The sequence below is a fragment of the Neomonachus schauinslandi genome, chromosome 7 (assembly GCF_002201575.2).
Source record: "Neomonachus schauinslandi chromosome 7, ASM220157v2, whole genome shotgun sequence".
Taxonomy (NCBI): domain Eukaryota; kingdom Metazoa; phylum Chordata; class Mammalia; order Carnivora; family Phocidae; genus Neomonachus; species Neomonachus schauinslandi.
In genome coordinates, this window is record NC_058409.1 from 98,011,271 (window position 1) to 98,033,668 (window position 22,398).

At 36.1% G+C, this 22,398-nt stretch overlaps 1 protein-coding gene across 3 annotated transcripts in view; it reads right to left on the bottom strand.

Moving 5' to 3' along the window:
* HMMR (hyaluronan mediated motility receptor) overlaps positions 1-22,398 on the bottom strand; it is a 36,384-nt gene that overhangs the window by 8,805 nt on the left and 5,181 nt on the right. The window contains exons 4-12 of one of the 3 annotated variants that reach the window (XM_021695608.2): positions 19,804-19,851; positions 17,296-17,484; positions 15,792-15,878; positions 15,601-15,701; positions 13,890-13,964; positions 13,579-13,757; positions 12,763-12,911; positions 8,594-8,808; positions 6,419-6,535 (exon numbers count right to left, since the gene is read on the bottom strand). In XM_021695608.2, coding sequence (XP_021551283.2) covers positions 6,419-6,535; positions 8,594-8,808; positions 12,763-12,911; positions 13,579-13,757; positions 13,890-13,964; positions 15,601-15,701; positions 15,792-15,878; positions 17,296-17,484; positions 19,804-19,851 — 1,160 coding nt within the window. The remainder of the gene's footprint in view (positions 1-6,418; positions 6,536-8,593; positions 8,809-12,762; positions 12,912-13,578; positions 13,758-13,889; positions 13,965-15,600; positions 15,702-15,791; positions 15,879-17,295; positions 17,485-19,803; positions 19,852-22,398) is intronic. The other 2 variants (XM_044916854.1, XM_044916855.1) reach the window with 2 other exon arrangements.

Here is a 22,398-nt window from a genome sequence, read left to right on the forward strand (position 1 = left end):
TATGAAGAAAACTAGAGGGGCGCCTGTGTGGCTTAGTTGGTTAAACATCTGCCTTTGGCTCAGGTCAGGATCTGAGTTCTGGGATGGAGCCCTGCAAAGGGCTCCCTGCCCAGCAGGGAGTCTGCTTTGCCCTCTCCTTCACACCTCCCCCACACTTGTGCGCGCCTGCACACTCTCTCTCTCATAAATAAGTAAATAAATCTTAAAAAAAAAGAAAAGAAAAGAAAAAGAAAACTAAAGAGCAGAAAGCTGACAAACAGGGGAACGTACTGTTTTTGGCGATTCAGAAAAGGCCTTTCTGAGGAATTTATAGTTAGGCTGAGATGTGATAGGTAAAGAAAAGTTAGCTAGGATTCAGGTGAAAGTGGTTCAGAGGGAAAAGATGCATATGTACTCTGAGGCAGGCAGAACACAGTGCTAAGAGATGAGACTGGAATGTAATGAAGCAGGGATGCAGGAGCAGATGCTAGAAGCACGAGGCCAGTCATCACTGTGGAGTACATCAGCCCAGGTGAGTGGTAAAGGACGGTTAGACAAGGACTTGGCAATGGAAAGATGTGAAATCTCTTTTGAAGGCAGAATTGCAAATTTCATGAAATAGGTTGGATGTTGGGAGAAAGGGAGAGAAAATGATTAAAGATGACTCTCAGGGTTATGGAATGAGAAGCTGGGAAGAGGGAGATGTCACTGACTGAAATAAAAAGGAATGAGGGAAAGGTAGAAAGAGACAAAGAAAATCAAGAGTTGTTTTGGACAGGTTAATGTTACGTGGTAGGGAGATACCTACTTTGAGATGTCAAGTAGGCAGCTGGATATATGGGTATAAAGCTGAAAGAAAAGATCAGGTTTGAAGAAATAAATTTTAATGCTATTAGCATACTGATGGTGAGTGAAGTCATAGAATGGCTAAAAACTTCCCAAGGCACAATTTTTCAAAGTAGCAGGAAAGGAAATCCCTTCACAGGGTTGAAAACAGTACTAAAATATAATTTTTATTTACGCTTGAACATATATAAATAGAAATATATGTACACATATACATTATAGGTACACATATACATTATATGCAGTAGATTATCCATATGGAAAAACAAAAATAAATTTGTTCCCTATATCACTGCACACAGAGAAATCTGGATGGAAAAAAGAAACTTAAAAATAAAAGGTAAATACCTTTATGTTCTTGGGATAGAAAGAAGTTCTTAAACTACACGCAACCATGTTCATATAAAAATCTATAAATTCAAGCATTAAAATCAGGACGCCAGGGTGGCTCAGTTGGTTAAGTGTCCCAACTCTTTTTTTTTTTTTTTTTAAAGATTTTTATTTATTTATTTGACAGAGAGAGAGATAGCGAGAGCAGGAACACAAGCAGCGGGAGTAGGAGAGGGAGAAGCAGGCTTCCTGCCGAGCAGGGAGCCCGATGTGGGACTCGATCCCAGGACCCTGGGATCATGACCTGAGCCGAAGGCAGACGCTTAACGACTGAGCCACCCAGGCGCCCTTAAGTGTCCCAACTCTTGATTATGTTTTGGGTCATGATCTCAGGGTTTTGGGATCGAGCCCCGCATGGGCTCAGTGGGGAGTCTGCTTCTCTCCCTCTCCCTCTGCCTCTCCCCGCCCCACTTGTGTGTACTCTCTTTCTCAAATAAATAAATCTTAAAAAAAATATTAAAATCAAGAATTTCCATTCATCAGAAGAAACCACAAAGAAAATGAAAAGATAAGCCACACTTTGGTAGAAGATATTTACAACCCATATTGCTGATAAAAACTTTACAATCAGGAAAAGATAGTAATTCTATAGAGAAATAAATAAAAGTCATATATAAGCCTTTTATAGAAAAGGGGAGGTGGATTATCCCTAGGAAAAAGTCATTTTACACTAAGTACGCTGGTAAAATTTAAGAAATCTAACAAGCTTTGGAGACGAAGTAGATCAATGGCTGCCCGTACAACACTAGTGAAAGTGTAGATTCTCCCTGCCAATTTGTAAAGCAATTTGGCATTAAATTTTAAAGTTGAACATTCACATTTGTAGGACTTCAGAGTAATTCTTATACATGTATACTAGGAGACTACAAGAATATTCCTAAGAATACTATTAATAATAGCAAAAGAGTCTATGAAACTTTTAAAGAGTTACTATCTATCCTTCTTAAACTATTCCAAAAAACATAAGAGGAAGGAAAACTTGCAAATTCATTCTGTGAGGCCGGTATCACCCGAGTACCAAAACCAGATAAAGACACCACACAAAAAAGAAAACTACAGGCCATTATCTCTCATAAATATAGGTGCAAAAATCCTCAACAAAATATTAGCAAACTGAATCCAACAATACATTAAAAAAAAATCAAACACCACGATCAAGTGGGATTTATTCCTGGGATGCAAGGGTGGTTCAACAGTCACAAAACAATCAACATCACATCAGTAAGAGAAAGGATGAAAACCATATGATCATTTCAATTGGAGCAGAAAAATCATTTGACAAAGTACAACATCCATTCATGATAAAAACCCTCTGCAAAGTTGGTCTAGAGGGAACATACCTCAACATAATAAAGGCCTGATATGAAAAACCTACAGCCAACATCATACTCAATAGTGAAAAATGGAAAGCTTTTCCCCTAAGGTCAGGAACAAGACAAGGATGTCCACTCCACCACTTTTATTCAACATAGTACTGGAAATCCTAGCCACAGCAGTTAGACAACAAAAAGAAATAAAAGGCATACAAATTGGTAAGGAAGTGAAACTCTATTTAGAAATGACTTGACATTATGTGTAGAAAACCTTAAAGACTCCACCAAAAAACTACTAGAACTGATAAATGAATTCAGTAAAGTAACAGGATACAAAACCAATGTACAGAAATGTGTTGTATTCCTACACACTAATAATGAAGCAGCAGAAAGAGAAATTAATAAAATACCATTTATAATTGTGCCAAAAACATTATCTGGGAATAAACTTAGCCAAAGAAGTTAAAGGCCTATACTCTGAAAACTATAAAACATTGATAGAAAAAATTCAAGACAACACAAAGAAATGGGAAGACATTCTATGCTCATAAGTTGAAAGAACAAATATTGTTAAAATGTCTATACTGCCCAAAGCAATCTACAGATGTAATGCCATACTTATCGAAATACCAATAGCACTTTTCACAGAAGTAGAACAAACAATCCCAAAATGTGTATGGAACCACAAAGACCTTGAATAGCCAAAACAATCTTGAAAAAGAAAAACAAAACTTGAGGTACCACAATTTCAGATTTCAAGTTATATTACAAAGTGGTAGTAATTAAAACAGCATGGTGCAGGCATAAAAACAGACACATAGATCAATAAAACAGAACAGAAAATCGGGAAATAAACCCACAATTATATGGTCAATTAATCTTGGACATAGGAGGAAGGAATATACAACAGGAGGAAGACAATTTCTTCAACAAATGGTGTTGGGAAAACTGGAGAGCTACATGCAAAAGAATGAAAGTGGACCACTTTCTTTCACTATACACAAAAATAGACTCAAAATGCATTAAAAACCTTGATGTGAGACCTGAAACCATAAAAATCCTTGAAGAGAGCATAGGCATTAATCTGACACTGGTTGTAGTAATATTTTTCTAGATACTCTCCTGAGGCAAGGAAAATAAAAGCAAAAATAAACTATGCGGACTACATCAGAATACAAGGTTTTGGCACAGTGAAGGAAACAATCAACAAAACTAAAAGGTGGGAGAAGGTATTTGCAAATGACATCCGATGATGGGTAGTATCTAAAATATATAAAGAACAGATACAACTCAATGTCTAAAAAACATATAGTCCAATTTAAAAATGAGCAGAAGACATGAAGACATTTCTCCAAAGAAGAGATCCAGATGGCCAACAGACACATGAAAAGATGCTCAATATCACTCATCATCAGGGAAACACAAATCAAAACTACAAAAAGATGTCACCTCACACTTATCAGAATGGCTAAAATCAAAAACACAAGAAATAACAAGTGTTTATGAGGATGTGGAGAAAAAGGCACCCTCTTGCACTACTGGTGGGAACGCAAACTGGTGCAGCCACCGTGGAAAACAGTATGGAGGTTCCTCAAAAAATTAAAAATAGAACTACCCTATGACCCAGTAATCACACTACTGGGTATTTTGCCCCTAAATATAAAAGCACTAATTCAAAGGGATACATGCACCCCTATGTTTATAACAGTATTATCAACAATAGCCAAACTATGAAAGCAGCCCAAGTGTCCACTGATAGATGAATGGATACAGAAGAGGTGGTAGATATATACAATGGAATATTATTCAGCCATAAAAAAGAAATGAAATCTTGCTATTTGCAAAAGCATGGATAGAGCCAGAGAATACAATGCTAAGTACACTAAGTCAGAAAAAGAAAAATACCATATGATTTCACTCGTGTGGAATTTAAGAAACAAACAAGCAAAAATAAATAAATAAATAAAAAAGAGAGACACAGAGAGAGATAAACCAAGAAATAGACTCTTAACCACGGAGAATAAACTGATCGTTATCAGAGGGGAGGTGGGTGGGGTAGTGGGGGGGATAGGGGATGGGGATTAAAGAGTACACTTATCATGATGAAAAAATAAATAAATAAATAAAATAAATAACAAAAGAAATGAAAAGCCATCCAAAAGCCCAAAGTGAGAATGGGTAAATTGTGGTAATATTAATAAAATCAAATATTCTACAGCAATTACTATGAACAAACTATAACCTCAGTCAACAATGTGATTCAATTCTTGAAACATACATAACGCAGAATATAAAGACAAGTCTCAGGAAATGTCATACAGCATAATGACATTTTTTGGCAAGGTTCAGGAAAAAGGTAAAATTACATAATATATTTGTATGGCTACACATGCTATAAAATTATACACAGGAAAAAAGTGAGGAAATTATTAATGTAGGCTTTAAATGGTGTTATCTATTGGTGGAAAGCAGGCAGATGGGACAGTAGAGGAACTCCTATATAATACCAAGTTGTTGAAATCTTTTGGCTTACTGGTTTGGTTGTCTTACTGGCTCATGCATGTTGATTTTATCTTTATGTTTTATAATTTATGTGTTGTATACCTTTTGTATTTATTAAATATATTAAAATAGATATAAGACAAAGAGACCTCATCCCCAAATGCTCTAAATATAATAAAAATGTTTATATCAATATGCTCTTGGTGTGAGATGCACACAAATTTCTTTAATTATCCCCTGCAATTTGTAGTTCCCCCAAAATAAGCTATTTTTTTAAAGGGAAAATAATAAGTAGATGGAATAGGAAGTGAGGAAATGGATACAGTAATTATAGACAAGCTTCTATCAAGACAAGCTACAAAGATGAGTAGAATTTTGGATGAAGAAGGGTGTTGGGATTGAGAGGTGTTGCTGGATAGCTGCAGAAGGAAGTGGGGGGGTCAAAGGAGTTAATAAAATTTATATATTTTAAAGATTTTATTTATTTGAGAGAGAGAGAGAGCATGCATGAGTGGGTGGGGTGGGGGAGGGGAGGAAGGGACAGAAAAGGAAGGAGAGGAAGAGAGAAAGAATCCCAAGCAGACTCCACCTTGAGCGTGGAGCCTGAAGCGGGGTTTGATCTCATGACCCTGAGATCATGACCTGAGCTGAAACCAAGAGTCAGATGCTTAACTGACTGAGCCACTCAGACACCCCTAAAATTTAAGTATTTTATATTCCGATTTTTAAGATTTATTTATTTATTTGAGAGAGTATGCCAGCAGGGGTAGGGGCAGAGGGAGAGAGAGAGAGACAGCAAGAGAAGCAGACTTCCTGCTGAATGCAGGGCTTGATCTCATGACTCTGAGATCATGACCTGAGCCGAAATCAAGAGTTAGACACTTAAATGACTGAGCCACCCAAGTGCCCCTAAAATTTATGTATTTTAAAGATAAATGCATTAACATGTTTTAATATTGATTGAAACAAATCCACCTGAAAGGTTGAAAAGGACAAATGGAATAATGTCACTGAAGGCTAAAAGACTGGAACACTTCTCCTGTAACAGGTGGGAAGATAGGATGACCAAAATGCAGGTGCGTTTACAGGTTTGGTAACGAGGAGATAAAAGCTTTCGAGTTCTTCATGAGGAAAAAGATGGTGTCAGGAGAGTAAGACAGAAGTGCCAAAGGTTTGGGAGCACATGAAATTTGAAGGGGATGGCAGGAAAGGAAATTTGTATACATAGTAAGATTACCAGGGAACCCTAAATGCCTATTTATGGTTGGTCATTATGGAAGTTAGAGTAATACCAACCACTCTATTTGTGTGATTATTTTTTCAGACTTCACTAAACACTCCTCCCCACTCATATTATATTTCAGAGTGCAGGCTCCCAGTAAAAATACCTTTCAAATTGAGCAGTAACATCTCCAAGGTTTTGCACTGTACTATCATACTTCTCCTGTAAAAGCAGGGTGGCCTGACTGTGAGCAGCATTAGTTTTTTCCAGTTCAGCTTCTTTCCTAAGGAACAATTAAAAGATAAAACACTAATTACAAATCATTATTCTAAGAAAGGGATTAGTATTTACCTTTTGACACTGTGGATCATGTGTCCAATGTCTGCATCTTTGTGTACGCTACTAGATAGCTTAGATTTAACTTTATGATCTGCTTCTAATAGCATGTTTCTTTATGCACTAACTTCTCTTCTGGCTTCATCTTATCTTTCCTGCCCTTATTTTACTTTTTTTTATCCTAATTTACTCATTTTTAAATTTTTCTTTCAATATTATATGTACTTATGTAGGTAGTTCAAACTTTTTTTTTGGAAGAAGATAGGGTAAAAAGACTTTAAAACAATCTTAACTGCAGCAAACAAAACTAAAGAATGTGAAAAATTAGCAGTTAAAAAGCACTCGGATTGAATAAAGTCTCTGCATTTAAACATTTAAGAAACACTAAGTGTCTTTACACTGGTATTTCTTTGAAAAAAGAGTTTATAGGACTTTGTAAACTTATTTTATTTCAGTAATCCACATAATAAATTGTTACTATTCAAAGATTCAATAACTTATTTGGTACATTATTATTCACCTATAGGCTAAGTCAGACAGAGAAAATAAACAACTAATCAAATTCCTTCTATAATGAGTATGGGATTTAAAAAATCTACATGCCAACAGCTGAAAGCAATCACATATAGTAAAGGATTTATGACAAAAATATTCTCTTCCCTGCCCCATAAAAAAAATCACTTTCAATTTTCTTAGTTTTTCTCTTATGCCTAAAATTTCCAGGCTGGATGGAACCTTAGAGATCATGTCATTAAAACCCCTTTATTTTGTATCTAATAAAATAGAAAATTAAAGAAATTAGAATTGTCTTGCTTAGAATCACAGAGCTGGTTAGAAGACCCAGCAATAAAATCCTTATCTCCTGAACTCTGTACCCAATTCCTTGAGTTAGAATAAATGATTGTCTCAACCTTCTTTCCTCCCTGAAACTGACATCATCTACTCAGTTTCTTAAAGTGCTCTTCCCTGAGACTGGCTCCAGTATAGAACAATTTCCCCTAATAACACTTTGGTAATGCTCCCCTCCAAAGCAGGCATAAAACCTTTGTGTCCTTTTTATCACTGATCACCACAAGAAAATAGAAAAAGGATTTTAGTAAAAATATCCAACAGGAGACAGATACATAGTTGTGAGATACATTACAATTCTGTAGACTCATGTATAGTTCTTGGTTCTTTGTTAGAAATATTTTTAGTAAGGAAATCCCAAGGATTCAAATAACATAATTATTTTTAGTTACAACTTGAACTCAAGAATCAACCTGGATATTTTAAATAAATATAGTGGAGAAGGATGCATAATGTAATAAAAATAATATGGAATTAGAATTAAAAAAAAGTCCAAGGGGCACCTGGCTGGCTCAGTCAGTGGAGTATGTGACTCTCAAACTTGAGGTTGTGAGTTCAAGCCCCACAGTGGGCATGGAGCCTACTTTAAAAGAAGAAAAAAGAAAAGTTTGAGATCTCTTAAATTTCTTATTTTTGAATATTTCCCAGGTTTGGTTATTTTTTTCTCATTTTGCCTTTTTGATTGCTACTTCTGATTACTTGTGCTCCCTCAGAAAAGGTAATTAAAGGTATGACTTATGCTATGTAATCTAATGTACACATGGGCAAAAAATGGAAATGTTTAATAAAGGGTGGGATTCTCACCTTTTTTTTTCTTCTTCTAAATCTGTTATTGCTATAATGCTGACATCCAATAATTTTAGATAACATATGAGCAGTAAGGGAACTCCAAATTTTGGTCATTTGTTTATTAACATCCTTTTAAACTTCTGGCCTTAAGAAAAAGAAAGAAGCTATGCTTCTAACTTTGGCTGTCATACTTGTTTGCATACACATTCTATGCGTATATTTTACCTCTCTATTCCTCACTTGTAAAATAATTCCAACCTCACTTACTCACATGATTGACCTGAGAATCCTGAGAGAATGTACTGGAAAATACCTTTTAACATCTGAAGTCATATTAAACACGAGGTCTAATATTATTAATACAAACCCTCTCAGCTTCTCTTCTAGGAGTTTTAGTTCTTCAGCTCGAGATTTTGTTTCCTCTTCCAACTGCCTAACTAGCCTTTCAGCTTGTTCCTCCTTTTGCTGTAATTTATCTAGCTCATCCAGTACTTGCTTTAATTCTTCCTCAAAGAGATTCCTCTCTTTCATCATTTCCTCTTGAAAAGAACATAGCTTCTGTTGAAGACTGGAGGACAATTCCTACATCCAAACAGAAAACCACTGAAATAGTATGGAATGGCATCATGAGGCTTTTACTTAAGCACAAAAAAGAAGTACAGGTAATAAAGTATGAATACTAAATTCATGAGCTTCAAAGAAACTTGAAAAATATAGATATCCACCTGCATGTTGTCATGGATTATATCTTGCACCGTGTTAACACTGTGGTAAATGTTATTTCAGTCTTTTTTCTATGCATTGCACACCCACAACACATTCCTTGTAAAACTAAAATTATAATTTACAACTGACTTTCAGCATATATTTTTCTCAGATGATACTATATAAAAAGTATACTATGGGGCGCCTGGGTGGCTCAGTCGTTAAGCATCTGCCCTCGGCTCAGGTCATAGTCCCAGGATCCTGGGATCAAGCCCCACATCGGGCTCCCTGCTCGGCGGGAACCCTGCTTCTCCATCTCCCACTCCCCCTGCTTGTGTCCCCTCTCTCGCTGTGTCTCTACCTGTCAAATAAATAAAGTCTTAAAAAAAAGTATACTATGATTTTGATAGTATATAAATGTATTTTAAAGTTATATAATATACAAATAAATCACCACTGTGAAAAAATTCTAACATTAAAATAAAGTGAAGAAGACACAAATGGAGAGATAGTCTGTCCTCATGGATTGGAAAAATTAATATTGTTAAAATATCCATACAACCATAGCAATCTATAGATTCCATGCAATCCCTATCAAAATGGGAATTTTCATAGAAATAGAAAAATGCTAAAATTCATATGGAAACACAAAAGACCCTGAATAACCAAAGTGATCTTGACAAAGAAGAACAAAGTTGGAGGCCTCATGCTTCCTGATTTCAAACTATTTTACAAATCTATAGCACTCAAAATAGTACTGGCATAAAAAGAGACACGTCGAGGGGTGCCTGGGTAGCTCAGTTGGTTAAGCATCTGCCTTCAGCTCAGGTCATGATCCCAGGTTACTGGGATGAAGCCCCACGTAGGGCTCTCTGCTCAGCAGGGAGCCTGCTTCTTCCTCTCCCTCCGCCTGCCTCTCTCTCTCTCTCTTTGTCAAATAAATAAAATCTTTAAAAAAAAATGGACAATCGATCAATAGAATAGAATAGAGCCCAGAAACAAACCCACACATTTAGTCAATTAATTTATGATAAAAGAGCTAAAAATATACAATACGGAAAGAACAGTTTCTTCAATGAATGGTATTGGGAAACTGGAAAACCACAAGCAAAAGAAGGAAGGTGGACCTACTATCTTATACCATAAACAAAAATTAACTCAAAATAGATTAAAGACTTGAATGTAAGACCTGAAACCATAAAACTCAGACGAAAACAGAGTAAGGAACTTGACATTGATCTTGGTGATGATCTTTTGGATAGGACACCAAAAGTGAAGGCAACAAAAGCAAAAATAAACAAGTGGGACTGTATCAAACTAAAAAGCTTCTGTACAGGAAAGGAAACCACCAGAAATTGAAAATGTAACCTACTAAATGGGAGAAAATATTTGCAAATAATTATCTGATAAGGGGTCAATATCCAAAATATATAAAGAACACTTACAGTTCAAAAGCAAAAAAACCCCAAACAATCTGATTAAAAACTGGGCAGCAGATGTGAATAGACATTTCTCCAAAGACATACAGATAGCCAACAGGTACATGAAAAGATGCTCAACATCACTCATCATCAGGGAAATGCAAATCAAAACCACAATGAGATTCACCTCACATCTGTCAGAATGGTTATTATCAAAAGGAAAATAAACAGGGGTGCCTGGCTGGCTCAGTTGGTAGAGAATGTGACTCTTGATCTTGGGGTCATGAGTTCAAACCCCACGTTGGGCATAGAGATTCCAAAAAAAAAAACAAAAAAGGACAAGAAATAGCAAGTGTTGGCAAGGATGTGGAGAAAAGGGAACCACTGTGCACTGTTGGTGGGAGTATCAATTGGTGTAGCCACTATGGAAAACAGTATGAATGTTTCTCAGAAAATTAAATATAGAACTGCCATACAATCTAGCAATTCCACTTCTAAGTATCTGAAGAAAATGAAAATACAAACTTGAAAATATATATGCACCCAATGTACATATCTGCATTATTTACAATAGCTAAGATACGGAAAAAACTTAAATATGTACTGATGGATGAATGGATAAAGAAAATGTGGTATATACACAACTGAATATTATTTAGCCATAAAAAAGAAGGAAATCTTGCTATATGTGATGCTATGGATGGACTGTGAGGATATTGTAATAAATAAGTCAAAGAAAAATACTATATGATCTTATTTATATGTGGAATCTAAAAACAAATAAAAAACCCAGCTGCAGAGAACAGATTGGTGGTTGCCAGAGGTGGGCGTGGACAAAATGGGTGAAGTCAAAAGGTATAAACTTCCAGTTATAAAATACTTCAGTTATGGGGATGTAATGTACAGTGGGGTGACTATAGTTAACAATACTGTATTGCATATTTGAAAGTTGCTAAGAGAGTAGATCTTAAATGTTCTCCTCAGAAGGAAAAAAATTCTTTAGCTTATCTATGGTGATAGATGCTAACTAGACTTATTGTGGTGATAATTTTGCAATACACACAGGTATTGTGTTGAATACCGGAAACTTATATACTGTTGTATGTCAATTTATACCTCAACCGAAAACAAAAAGAAAAACCTGGTATAGATGTGCCCAGAGCACTTAATGAATGAAAACAGGGCCCTTTGCCTTTAAAAAGAATGTTCACTGTAAATAAGCATTCTCTCCATCTTTACACTCCTAACAATGCATTTAGGAGACACATCTCTTAGACACTAAGATACAAAAAAACATTTGGAGGTCTGCCAATAATAAATGCAGTTGCGGGACTGGATGGCAAAAAAAATAACAAAAAACAAAAAGAACCCAAGTAAAGTGAAAATTGCCTCTGATTATACCCCACCCCAATCTTAGTTTTCTCACTATAGAGATAACCACTAGTCTGGTATATATGCCTTCTGGTCTTTTTCTATACACTTATGTACTTAGAAAAAAAATACACACACACACACACAAATAATACAAGCTACATATGTAAAGGTCATTTAAAAAAATCCTAAAAATAGTTTTTGAGATCTTTAAGTCAGTATATATAAATCTACTTAATTCCTTCAGTGTTGCAGGTTGCCTAACAATATAGTATTTCCTATCTGTGCATTTGAGTACCTATTTGCTCCACTCTCATTAACATGTTATATATTATCAAATGTTTTAATTTGTACTAATCTTGTAAGGGAAAAACAATTATCTCAATTTCTTTATTACTAAGGTAGAGCATCTTTTGATCTTTATAGATTATCTGAATTTCTACTTCTGAGAATGATGAATTTCCATCCTATGCCCATTTTTTTTTTAGTGAACTGTTTTTCTCACCAATATGTACATTATTTTTTATGTAATCCAGATTTTTAAAAACTGTCACTTTTGTTTCACATGCATTTAGACACTATTTTATAACATAACTGTAAATGCCCAAGTAGTAATCTAACACAAGAATGTGCAAGAAAAATATATATATTTTTAAGATTTTATTTTTATTTTAAGATTTTATTTTTAACTAATCTCTATACCCAACGTGGGGCTGGAACTCACAACCCTGAGATCAAGAGTCATATGCTCTACCGATTAAGCCAACCAGGCATCCTACAAGAAAATATTTTTAAACAGTTTTCTTATTTTGGTTCATCAGTTGCTTATAATTTTTTCACATTATCAATCACCCTGTCATGAACATCTCTGCAGATAAATGTGTAGCATAGACAGGACTATTTACGCAGGATAAGATGCTAAAAATAGAATTGTCAGAGTGAAAGACATATACAATTGAAAGGTTTTCTGATATACATGGAAATGAATGACATACAATAAGCACAAGTTGTTTTCTTTTTTTATATTGTAGTAAACTACCTTCTCTTGTTGCAGAAGTGAATCAGTCTGTAATTCTTTTTGTTGTAGTTTTTCATGTTCCTGTTTTTCAAGAGTAAGTTTCTCCTTTAAGTTTTGCATTTCAGAATTTAGAGTTTCATCCTGTACTCTATCCCTGTTGACAAGGTCTTCTATAAAAGTGAAAAATGCTGAAATTAGATACTAACTTTGAGAAACTGGATTTCCATATTTTTTGTTATTAGCATGTTACACAAATCAAGTATTTCGAAAGAAATAAAGCCAAAACATAACTCTGAGGTTCGTATCATTTTATATATATAATATAGTATATATTCTATTGTACATAATAAAACCTCGAACCCTGGTTCTGTATCTTCTCATTTTATTTTATTTTATTTTATTTATTTTTTTTTTTTTTAAAAGATTTTATTTATTTATTTGAGAGAGAGAGAATGAGAGACAGAGAGCATGAGAGGGAGGAGGGTCAGAGGGAGAAGCAGATTCCCTGCCGAGCAGGGAGCCCGATGCGGGACTCGATCCCAGGACTCCAGGATCGTGACCTGAGCCGAAGGCAGTCGCTTAACCAACTGAGTCACCCAGGTGCCCTGTATCTTCTCATTTTAAATGGCCACCCAATGGGGAAGTCAAGAACTGCACCACTATATATATTTCAATGAAGACAAGCAATATATTGAAATACACAGAGAACAAACATTATAAAAGATAAAAATTCCCATATAGAGAACAGGATTTTTATGTTGTTTACATAATTATTAAAAAATGTTTTCATATAGCAGTACTTTCCTTAAATATTGTACATATTATTTATCTAAATACCTTTTTCTTTTTCGAGCAGCTGACACTTAGCATTCAGGTCTTCTACTTGTTTAGAAAGTAAAACAACATTTTCCTCAAGAGACTGCTTAAGGCTTACAACTTCATGATTCTTTTCTTTCAAATTTTCTTCTAACTGGGCAATATCTAGCTTGTATTTTTCCACTTGATCTGATACACAACTGCATTAAAACAAATTATTTTGAAGAGCACATAATTTAGGCACAGAGAAAATTAAATGAAAAAGGATGAAATGATGTATTCATCACTATTCAACAAAATAAGGTCCAATTAGAAACTACTATTCATATTACCTAATTTCTTCGATGTATTCTAAGAGTTTTTCTGTTTCGGATTTTTCATCAATCTTTTCCTTCTCTATCGAAACACTGAAAAAAATTGCATATATGAATATGTACAATAGTCACACATAATGCTTAATCTGTACCAAATAATGCCGTATCAGATAGGCTGTCTCTAGAGTCCAAATTCTTCTTTTTTTTAGTGTGTGTGTGCGTTTTGAAGATTTTATTTTTAAATAATCTCTACACCCAATGTGGGGCTCGAACTTACAACCTTGAGATCAAGAGTCGCATGCTCTACCGTAGCATCCAAATTCTTAACCATCATTTTATGTGACCTCTCAAATTGACAATTTAAAATATACAAATAGGAAACTGAAGTTTTGTTTTTTTTTAAGCTTTCCAAATAAATTCTGATAAAAGGGTTATGATGATGAGAATTATCACCTATAAAATCCTGAGTGTTAGAAATGATCTTTCTTGTAGCTTTCCTGGCTTCCCTACCCACCGCACATACAAAATAGCATTTTGTTGCTATAAAGCCTTTGTTTTAGGTTGCCTTTCTTCTAATTATTCATGTGTTTACCTCCTCCAAATAATTCAAACAATGAGCAAAAAACTTAAATAGACGCCTTATAAAAGGATTTATATGAATGGTCAGCGAGCACAGAAAGAGAAGCTTGACCCTTATACTAACAAAATGACAAATGAGACACTACTTCCTACCTACTAGAAGGGCCAAAATCAAATAGACTGACAATATCAAACCTTGGAGAGGAAGTGGAACAACTGGAACTATCATACGCTGCTAAGTGCGACTGTAAAATGCGACAACCACTTTTGAGTTTTTTAACACATTATACATATACTACACTACCCTATGATCCAGGAATTCTAATCCTAGATGTTAATTCAAGAGAAATAAAAACTTATGTCCAGAAAAAGACATGCATAGCAGTCTTATTCACAACAGTCAGAAACTGAAAACCCAAATGATGATCAACAGAGAAATAGTAAACAAATGGAGCTAAATTCAAGTAGTGGAATACTACTCAGAAATAGAGGAACAAATTATAATACAACAGCTTAGATGAATCTCAAAACATTATGTTAAACAAAAGAAGACATACACGCACATACTGTGATAACCATCCCCCAAAAGGCCGAACTAATGATGATGATGGAAGTCAGAAAGTGGCTTCAGGGGTTGGGGGACATCACAATGGGGAAGGGCAGGGGAGCAGGAAGGGGCAGGAAGGAATTTTCTGGAAGGATGGCAATGTTCTCTATCTTGTTTGGGTGGTGATTACAGAGGTGATTACAATTGTCAAAAGTTATCAAACTGAATACTTACGCTCAGTATATTTTTTTGTAGGTAAGTTATAGCTCAGTAATAAAAAGAAGGCTAGGATTTGCATTAATCACAGCTTCCTGTACCAATATTCCTCTATTTTGGTCTACCATCTCCATAAGATGGTGCTACTACAAAGATTATGAAGCCTTTCCTCATCATTTATACAGAAGATGGACAAAATTAAAACATTCATACATCTTTTCAGCATAAAATGTTTGGGAATCATCAGGGCTCTGTTGAAGAAGAGAAATAGGGCAAGCAGGGATCAATGACATAAGCGAAGGAAGGTTCAGTCTCAGTAAACAAGAGCAAGGTGAGAGGTAAATCAAGAATTAGTTACACTTAATAATTTCTTTTTTAGTCACTCACAGTTTCCCCTCAAGCTGTGCTATTTTCCCCTGAGACTCCTCAAGATTCTTCTGAGTGACCTGCAGCTTCACCTCCATGCCATCCTGTTTAGCCATCATACTCTACACAACAGAAATATCTGTTTTAGGAAATGAGAGATTGTTCAGACCGCCAGATCCAGACACAGCAAACTCACCAAAGACATCACTCACCCTCATCTTTGTTTCTCTTTTGTTTCTAAGTTTCATTAACTCGAGGCTTAGAATTCTCATAGTCTTCTGGTTACTATCTTCAGAAAACTAAGTACAAGAAACATAAAAAATTTAGAAATATTTTCTACTAGGTCCTACATAAAAATCACAGAAATATTGATTATTCTTTTACTGGAACTATTATTTACTTACATTATACTCTGGTAGAGAAAATAGGCTTTGACCACACCAGAATTACTGATTTTATGCTATTACTATTCTTGTCCCTCTTCTTGATTAATATGACTTTCTGGTTTATTTATTTAATTTTTGGGGAAGGTTTTATTTTTAAGTAATCTCCACCCAATGTGGGGCTTGAACTCACAACCCCGAGATCTGGAGTTGCATGCTCTACAGATTGAGCCAGCCAGGTGCCCTTTTCTGGTTTATTTTTGAGAGCAGCTTGGGTGGTCACCTACCTCTGCATGCTGAAGAGTCCACTGCAAGCCTCTATAACAAGCTTCTTGGGGAGGATTCTGTCAAGTGTGCTTGCTTAGCAAAATGCATCTGAATTGCCTGATCTCTTTGGAAATATGTAGGCTACAGGGTCCATCCCAGGCCTACCAAATCAGAATCTCCCTCCGTGGGACCCAGGAATCTGCTCCCTGCCCCAAGCTTGATTCTTATGCACCCTCGCTCCCTTTGTAATCAAAGAGCTCAGCACATTACAGGCCCTGAATAAGTGACTGTTATCGAACTGAACAGTGATTTACAGCCTCCTCTTACTTCAGACAAAAGCAGATGACCATGTTATGTCCTTTAAGATCTATTAGTATATTAATATTAATAAACAAAATTTATCTATTAAACATATTTAGTCCACAAATTTATTCATTTCCCACTTCATTTCCAAGAGGATTTGAGATGGAAGCCTGCTGTTATGCTATTATTTATTTCAGAGAAAGATCTTTAAAGTGACCTCTAGGTGTAAATTTTGCAAGTTTTATTAATGGCCTTATTTATTGGGGGTAACTCTGAAGAAGGGTGACAAAATATCAGACATTAAAACAAAAGCAACTTGGGCGCCTGAGTGGCTCAGTTGGCTAAGCGACTGCCTTCGGCTCAGGTCATGATCCTGGAGTTCCGGGATCGAGTCCCACATCGGGCTCTCTGCTCAGCAGAGAGTCTGCTTCTCCCTCTGACCCTCCCCCCTCTCATGCTATCTCTATGTCATTCTCTCTCTCAAATAAATAAATAAAATCTTTAAAAAAAAAAAAAAAACAAAAAAAACAAAAAAAAAAACAAAAGCAACTTGTTTGTTTATCCCCTCTTATACCATAATAAAAAAGGTACCATAATAAAAAAGATAATAATTCTTTTTGGAAGCAGCTTAACATTTAAGGTACATTTGGTGAAGGAAAAAGACTAAACTAGAGCCTAAAATTCCCAAACAACTATATAGGAAAAAAAAAAAACCATGTTTTTAATTTATTCAATTGTAAGTATTATTATCAGGTTCAAATACCTTTGATTTTAGTAGCTCATTAGTCCTGGTTAACTCAATAAGCTGTTTTTCTAGTGAAGCATTACTTGCAGAGAGAGATGTTTTCTCCCTGACTGTAGCATTTAGCTTGGCCTCCATTTTCTCCAACTCAGCTTCCAGATCCTGGATCCGCTTGTCCTGAGCACCACGTTCCTGCAGAAGAACACGAATCTGGACAGAAACAAGGTGATAAATGAATGAATCACCAATACAGTGCCAATGAAACTATATGCTATTGATAATGAAACATTAAAGTTCTAGAAAAACCTCTGTGACATGATGCTCTTAGATATTCCGATTTTACTAGCTGTTTCAACAGTCATATTTATGATAGGTCTTAAAAATCTGTAAGAGGATTGTCAGATCTTCTGATTTCACTACATAGCCCAGAAATCTGAATTTGTTTTGCATGAAATTCTACTTTTACATGTTGATAATTAATTCAAATTAAACAAACTACAAATACTGTGGGGTTTAAATAAAATAGAGCTGTATTTGTCTAAAATCTCTATTCCAAAAGATTAAGAAATTGACACAAATTACCAGTTCTAATCTTGGCACTGCCACTCACTCACCAGCTATCTCTCTGAGACTCAGCTATCACATCTCTAAGTATCAACCCCTATATTGTAGGCATGTGTCCTCAATAAAATGATGGCCAATATAACTAAATACTAAAAGAATCAGAGCAACCAGGGCAGAGATTTGCAAAGTTAACTTGACATATTCTTGGTCCTAAGCCAACATTTAACTATAATCAATGAAAGTTGTAATATGTCAAAAGAATATATGCACTAAAAAGAGTTGGTGAGCAATGGAAACATACAAAAAAAAGACTGCCAGAAAAGCAAAGCTGGCAGTGACTATCTTACCCCTGCTTAGGGAAGTAAGTGGGTTGTTTTTTTTTTTTTAAGATTTTATTTTATATATATAGAGCGAGAGAGCGGGGGGAAGGGCAGAAAGAGAGAATCCCAAGCAGACTCCACACCGAGCGCAGAGCCCAACCTGGGGCTCAATCTCATGACCCCTAGATCACGACCTGAGCCAAAATCAAAAGTTGGATGCTCAACTAACTGAGCCACCCAGGCTCCCCAGTAAGTGGGTTCTTCAGGTCACCTCTGCTCGGTAGAGACTTCTGCCATGGTAGAAATGTACTGTCTAGTACGGGAACCACTCACTGCAGTGCCTACTGCGCATTTAAAAATGTGACTAGTGTGATAAAAAAATTGAGTTCTTACTTTACTTAATTTAAGAAGTCTCAAGTGGTGAGTGGCTACCATATTGGACAGGACAGTTCCAGGTTCACCCTCCAGCTCCATTTTATCCTTGAATAAGACATATATATACCTACAGTGCTGAGGATGTGTCAGGTTAGCACAACTTTTTCATAGTTCAACTAACCTGCTAGGATTTCATGCTCATTAAGAAATTCTCTAGCTAGTCACTGTCTTAACATATAGATTAGCATACAGGAAGAGTGTGCGCTGAGTAAATATAAATATCTGGCCCATGCATAATTGTGATAAATCAATGCAGTAATTTTTAGTTATCAATTTTTCATTGAAGTGGGTTATCTTGAATCTGTCCCTTAGTATGCTAACAAACTTGATTTTTTTTTTTAAGATTTTATTTATTTATTTGACAGAGAGAGAAACAGCGAGAGAGGGAACACAAGCAGAGGGAGTGGGAGAGGGAGAAGCAGGCTTCCCACGGAGCAGGGAGCCCAATACGGGGCTCGATCCCAGAACCCTGGGATCATGACCTGAGCTGAAGGCAGACGCTTAACGACTGAGCCACCCAGGCGCCCCAACAAACTTGACGTTGCCAGCATACCACATGGACAACCAGGCTCTGAAACATGGTATCTAAGGAAGCTAAGGAACAACAGTTAACTGGCAGGCATTGGTCCTGATGGCAGGCATTGGTGGTCCTGATGGTAGGCCTTGCCCATCTGCTACAGAACTCGCCAAACTGCACAACAGAATCCCTGTCTCTTAACTCTAAGTAACTCTTTCCATTTTATTTTATTATTTTTAAAGATTTTATTTATTTATTTGTCAGAGAGAGAGATAGTGCACAAGCAGGCGGAGCAGCAGGCAGGGGGAGAAGCAGGAGCCCCGCTGAGCAAGGAGCCCAATGCAGGACTCGATCCCAGGACCCTGGGATCATGACATGAGCGGAATGCAGATGCTTATCCAACTGAACCACCAGGCGTCCCAACTCTTTCCATTTTATAGCACATTTGTTTTTCAATTAAGTTGAAAGCATTGCTTACCTCTTTTTCTTTTTTTTTTTTTTTTTTTTTTTAAAGATTTTATTTATTTGAGAGAGAGAATGAGAGACAGCACAAGAGGGAAGAGGGTCAGAGGGAGAAGCAGACCCCCTGCTGAGCAGGGAGCCCAATGTGGGACTCGATCCCGGGACTCCAGGATCATGACCTGAGCCGAAGGCAGTCGCTCAACCAACTGAGCCACCCAGGCGCCCGCTTACCTCTTTTTCTAATATCTTCAAATCTTTATCATTCTTTTGAGATTCCTTCTATTTAAAAGTCAAAGAACAGAGATAAGCAAATTTAAGTGCCACAAATATCACAGATTGGATTTTCAGTTATAAAAAAAAAGATTAAACACTTTAATTTCTCTTTCTTTTCTTCTTTTTTTTTAAGTAAACTCTACCCCCCAGTGTGCAGCTTGAACTCACAACCCCAAGATCAAGATTCACAGGCTCTACTGACTGGATCGGCCAGGCACCCCTTTCTTTTTTTTCCTTAAAGATCTAATTGGCTTCATTAAGTAATTCATGAATCAGGCAGCATCCTATCTAGCAAGTAGAGGGGAGCTCCTCATCAAACAGTTAATTTCTATTTTAAACATTTCACTGAGCATATTAAACATTTTGTAGGAGACTTGTCTGGTAAAAGAAGGAAAAGGTTCTTTAAATCTTAAAATATTTCAGGTTTAAGTTTTCACCCTAATAGATTATTAGGATTTTCCTAATAAGTCCAGGGAAAAGAACAGGTGGAGCTTCATGAATAAAGCTGCTGAATGCCTTCTTTCTAATGTAAACATCAATACATTTTGAATATTTAATTATGCTATCCCAGAAAGAAAAGAATCTTACAAAGAGTAATAAACTTAAACCTTGATACCCAAAGAGGAAAAAAAAACTACACATGCAAAGACATAAAAATTAAAATGGGGTAAGCTGATACTTTTTTTTTTTTTTAAGATTTTATTTATTCATTTCAGAGAGAGAGAGAGAGTGCACAAGAGGGGGGAAGTCAGAGGGAGAAGCAGACTCTCGCTGAGCCAGATGTTGGGGTGGATCCCGGAACCTAGATCTGAGCTGAAGGCAGATGTTTAACCAACTGAGCCACCCAGGTGTCCCGTGTAAGCTGGTTCTAATCTACTTTTGCCTTTATTCTAAATAAGACATATAATTTTTGTTCGATGTATTTTTATATCCAACAGCTTTTCTGACACAATGGCCCTAAACAGAATATCTATCTTTTCCATCTAAAATGGAAGAAAATGGATAAACATATTGAACACAACCTGCTTTATGTGCTTCTAAGTTGGGGGGGGGCTTTATCAGTTTCATATTTATTAATTTTCCATATGATGGCATTTTCTATCAAGGAAGGTCTATTAATTAGGGGTTTTACACAAGCCTGTATGTAAGTTTTCTAAGAGTTCTATAATTAATTCAAAATCTCAGAACTGTTTCTTCAAGAAATTCAAATTAAGAAATTTAAAGCAACTTTTTAAAAATTATTTTATTTTTTTAAATTTTAATTCCAGTATAGTTAATATACAGTGTAATATTAGTTTCAGGTGTACAATATAGTGATTCAACACTTCCATACATCACCAGGTGTTCATCAAGACAAGAGCACTCCTTTTTTTTTTTTTTTTTAAAGATTTTATTTATTTATTTGACAGAGAAAGACACAGCGAGAGAGGGAACACAAACGAGAGAGGGAACACAAACAGGGAGTGGGAGAGGGAGAAGCAGACTCCCTGCCGAACAGGGAGCCCGATGCGGGACTTGATCCCGGGACTCCAGGATCATGACCTGAGCCGAAGGCAGTCGCTTAACCAACTGAGCCACCCAGGCGCCCCGACAAGAGCACTCCTTAATTCCCATCACCTATTTCACCCATCCTCCTATCCTCCTCCTCTCTGGTAACCATAAGTTTGTTCTTTAGAGTTAAGAGACCATTTCTTGGTTTGTCTCTCTTTTTTTCCCCCTTTACTCGTTTGTTTTTTAAATTCCACATATGAGTGAAATCATATGGTATTTATCCTTCTCTAACTGTCTTATTTCACTTAGCATTATTCTCTCTAGGTCCATCCATGTTATTGCAAACAGCAGGATTTCATTCCTTTTTATGGCTGAAGAATATCCCATTGTATATATGTTTAAATCAATGTGTAAGAAAAGACTGTCTATATCAGTGCTGCCCAATAATAATTCATTACAAACCACATACATACTTCTTTTTTTTTTTAGAGACTTTATTTATTTGAGAGAGACAGAGAGAGCAAGCGAGAGAGCATGAGAAGGGGAGGGGTGGAGGGAGAGGGAGAAGCAGATTCCCCACTGACTAGGGAGCCCAACGTGGGGCTCGATCCCAGGACCCCGAGATCATGACCTGAGCTGAAGGCAGACGCTTAATGACTGAGCCACCCAGGCGCCCCCACATATGTATTTTCAAATTTTTTAGTAGTCATATATATGTTTTAAAGTTTATTTATTTGTTTAAGCAATCTCTATGCCTGATGTGGGGCTTAAACTCATGACCCCAAGATCAAGAGTCGCATGCTCTTCTGACTGAGCCAGCAAGGCACCCCTCTAGTAGTCATATTTAAAAAGTAGAATTTTAATAATATATTTTATTTTACCCTAAATGTAAAAAGTATTATTTCAATATGTCATTATATTATAATGTATAAAATTATCAGTGAGATATTTTATGTGTTTTGTACTAGGTCTTCAAACTTTGCTGTGTATTTTACACTTACGGCACATCTCACTCAGATGCTAGATTTTTATCAGAAATAGCTATCTATGGGGCGCCTGGGT